The sequence below is a fragment of the Zerene cesonia genome, chromosome 20 (assembly GCF_012273895.1).
Source record: "Zerene cesonia ecotype Mississippi chromosome 20, Zerene_cesonia_1.1, whole genome shotgun sequence".
Lineage (NCBI taxonomy): Eukaryota > Metazoa > Arthropoda > Insecta > Lepidoptera > Pieridae > Zerene > Zerene cesonia.
The window spans coordinates 4,787,312-4,789,737 of record NC_052121.1 but is presented as its reverse complement, the minus strand read 5'-3'; the positions used below and the strand labels follow the sequence as shown (position 1 = coordinate 4,789,737).

Genomic DNA, 2,426 nt, shown 5'->3' with positions numbered 1-2,426 from the left:
ACCTCGGAACTTTCGATTCGATTTTAACATTCTTGATGTTTCTCTTGAAAACTGGTGCCTTCGGTGTGGTCCCATTTGTTTGTCATTGTTCTTGTTATGATAATTAAGGGTTTGGTTATTTAGTAAAAGTATTAAGAGAGATATATCTCTTATATGTCATACTGCCTCTTAGAAAATAAGCAAAGTACATAATTTTGTAGTCCACACGAGCGAACAGCTAATCTATACCATAATATCATAGAGCTGAAAAGTTTATATGTTTGTTTGAACGCTCTAATCTCAAGAACTACTGGTTAAAAAAATATAAAAAAAAACAATGTAATCAACCATACCTCACATACTCTTAAATTACTATATGCAACTTAATAACTATATGCAAGGAAACTGTTTAATCCTAGTCAGGATAGAAAGATAAACTCATGAAATTATTGCATTGTCACTGATCCTTGATAAGTTTGAAATGGTTCAAAATCTGAGTATAGAGACAGTTACATACTAACAAAAAGGTGAAGCTAAAAAAAAGCATATTTAATTACTAAGAAGTCATCATTTATTACATCTTTTAAAAACCAAAAGAGTTATACTATTAATAAATGAACAAATGCACTTTTTATTTAGTGAACCACAATTCTTTTTTTATTTGAATGCTGGTACATCCCATATGATCCCCTTTAAATCCCGGATCTAGTTCTGACAATTAACAGTTTAGTTTTTTCTACACTAATATCATAAAGAGGAAAAATTTGTATTTTTGTTTGTAATGGATTAACTCAAGAACCATTGGAGCAATTTCAAAAATTCTTTCACCATTAGAAAGCTGCAACTTCACCAAGTGACAGGCTATATATGTAGCATGAGCGAACAGCTAGTGTTAAATATAGTTAATTACTAGCTGCACCCGGCAAATGCTGTTCTGCCTTACTCTTATCGTTTAGTGGTATGAAAAATAGATGTTAGCCAATTCTCAGACCTACCCAATATGCTTACCAAATTTCAGAGGAATCGGTCAAGACGTTTGGGAGGAGTATAGAGACTAACATTGTGACACGAGAATTTTATATATAAGATATTTAATCAAAAAGTAAATATAACTTTGATCTATATTTGATTTTATATATTGGATTTTTATTAAAACAATTTTTGAAAAACAAAAATAATATTTAAAAATCATTGAATTTTGACTTTGAGGCTATTTGAGGCTATCACCTCAAAATTATATTCTATAATAATGCCTTTAAAATTAGGCAGGATTAAAATAATAAGCAATGAATCCAATCACCAAATACATAATAGCATAATAAAACTTACAAGGGTGAATTGAGAAAGAAAGCAAACACAAAGGATGTTTTAAAGTATTTAATTATGTACATTCCTTAGATTTTAAACATTTTTCTATAGGAGTTTTAAATGGTACTTCAAGGAATGTTGTGCAATATTTCCTAGTAGTTGTTTCATAGTTTGAGGGATGACTATTTTAATTAATAATAAATAATACTAAATAATAGAAATTTCTGCAATTTTGCATGAAGTATTGGAGAATGTTAACAGTGCTAGGTTTTGCCTAAAATGTTTAGACAATCTTCTAATCTCAATGATGAATCAATTAAAAACAGTGTTACAAATCATTCTATTGAACAGAAATAAATTTACATAAACTTACATAGATACTGTGGATTTAAGATATAAAAAACGATTTAAACTGCATCAACAGGATCGGCTTCATCGTCTGAGCTGACCTCATCTCCAAACTCAATGTCTTCATCCAAACCGTCGACTGAATACACAACTGTCTCATTGATACGTACAGTTTCTGGGAATTCACCATACGTTTTAAGATTCCTTGCCTCATCAGGTGTATATTTTAAGATTACGTCAGCCTTGGCATCTTGGTAATCTCGTAAACCAATTAATATGATATCGCCTTGATTTATCCATACCTTTTTTCTAAGTTTTCCTCTGATGTGGCAAAGACGTTTTATGCCATCAAAGCACATGGCCTCCAAGCGGCCATTACCGAGCATCTTTGTGACTTGGGCGTACTCCTGACCGTCTTCTTTGAATACTAACTCACGTTTTTCTGTTTCGTTTTCATTTTTACCCCTCCTCCTGTTTTTACCTCCTTTTCCTTTGTTTTTCGGCATATTTATATAATCTTGAGTACAAACATATACAATTAGAAACTATGAAAATCTTTATAAATTTGCTATGTTGACGGCCTTATGACTTATGTCAGTTTGCAGTCTGTGGACCGTCACCGTGTTACAGCCATTGCAACAGATCCACAGATTGATAAAAATTATAGCCCGCAGACAAAATAAAATGATATATAAATAAAAAAAGGTGTGTGTGCGATTCATATACGATAGAAGTGAAACTTCAGTAAATCGACAAAAGAATGAGATGAATATATATAAAATATAAAATAG

The 2,426-nt window shown here is 31.2% G+C and overlaps 1 protein-coding gene across 1 annotated transcript; it reads right to left on the bottom strand.

Annotated features, from left to right (window-relative positions):
- Positions 1-1,345: 1,345 nt before the first annotated feature.
- Positions 1,346-2,258, bottom strand: LOC119835056 (eukaryotic translation initiation factor 1A, X-chromosomal). Its single transcript, XM_038359663.1, has one exon. It carries the CDS (start codon positions 2,139-2,141, stop codon positions 1,695-1,697), a length of 447 nt encoding a protein of 148 aa, XP_038215591.1. The 5' UTR covers positions 2,142-2,258; the 3' UTR covers positions 1,346-1,694.
- Positions 2,259-2,426: the final 168 nt, after the last annotated feature.

Excerpts from the sequence above, each read along its gene's own strand:
- LOC119835056 (XM_038359663.1), bottom strand. The coding sequence starts at position 2,141 with ATGCCGAAAAACAAAGGAAAAGGAGGTAAAAACAGGAGGAGGGGTAAA.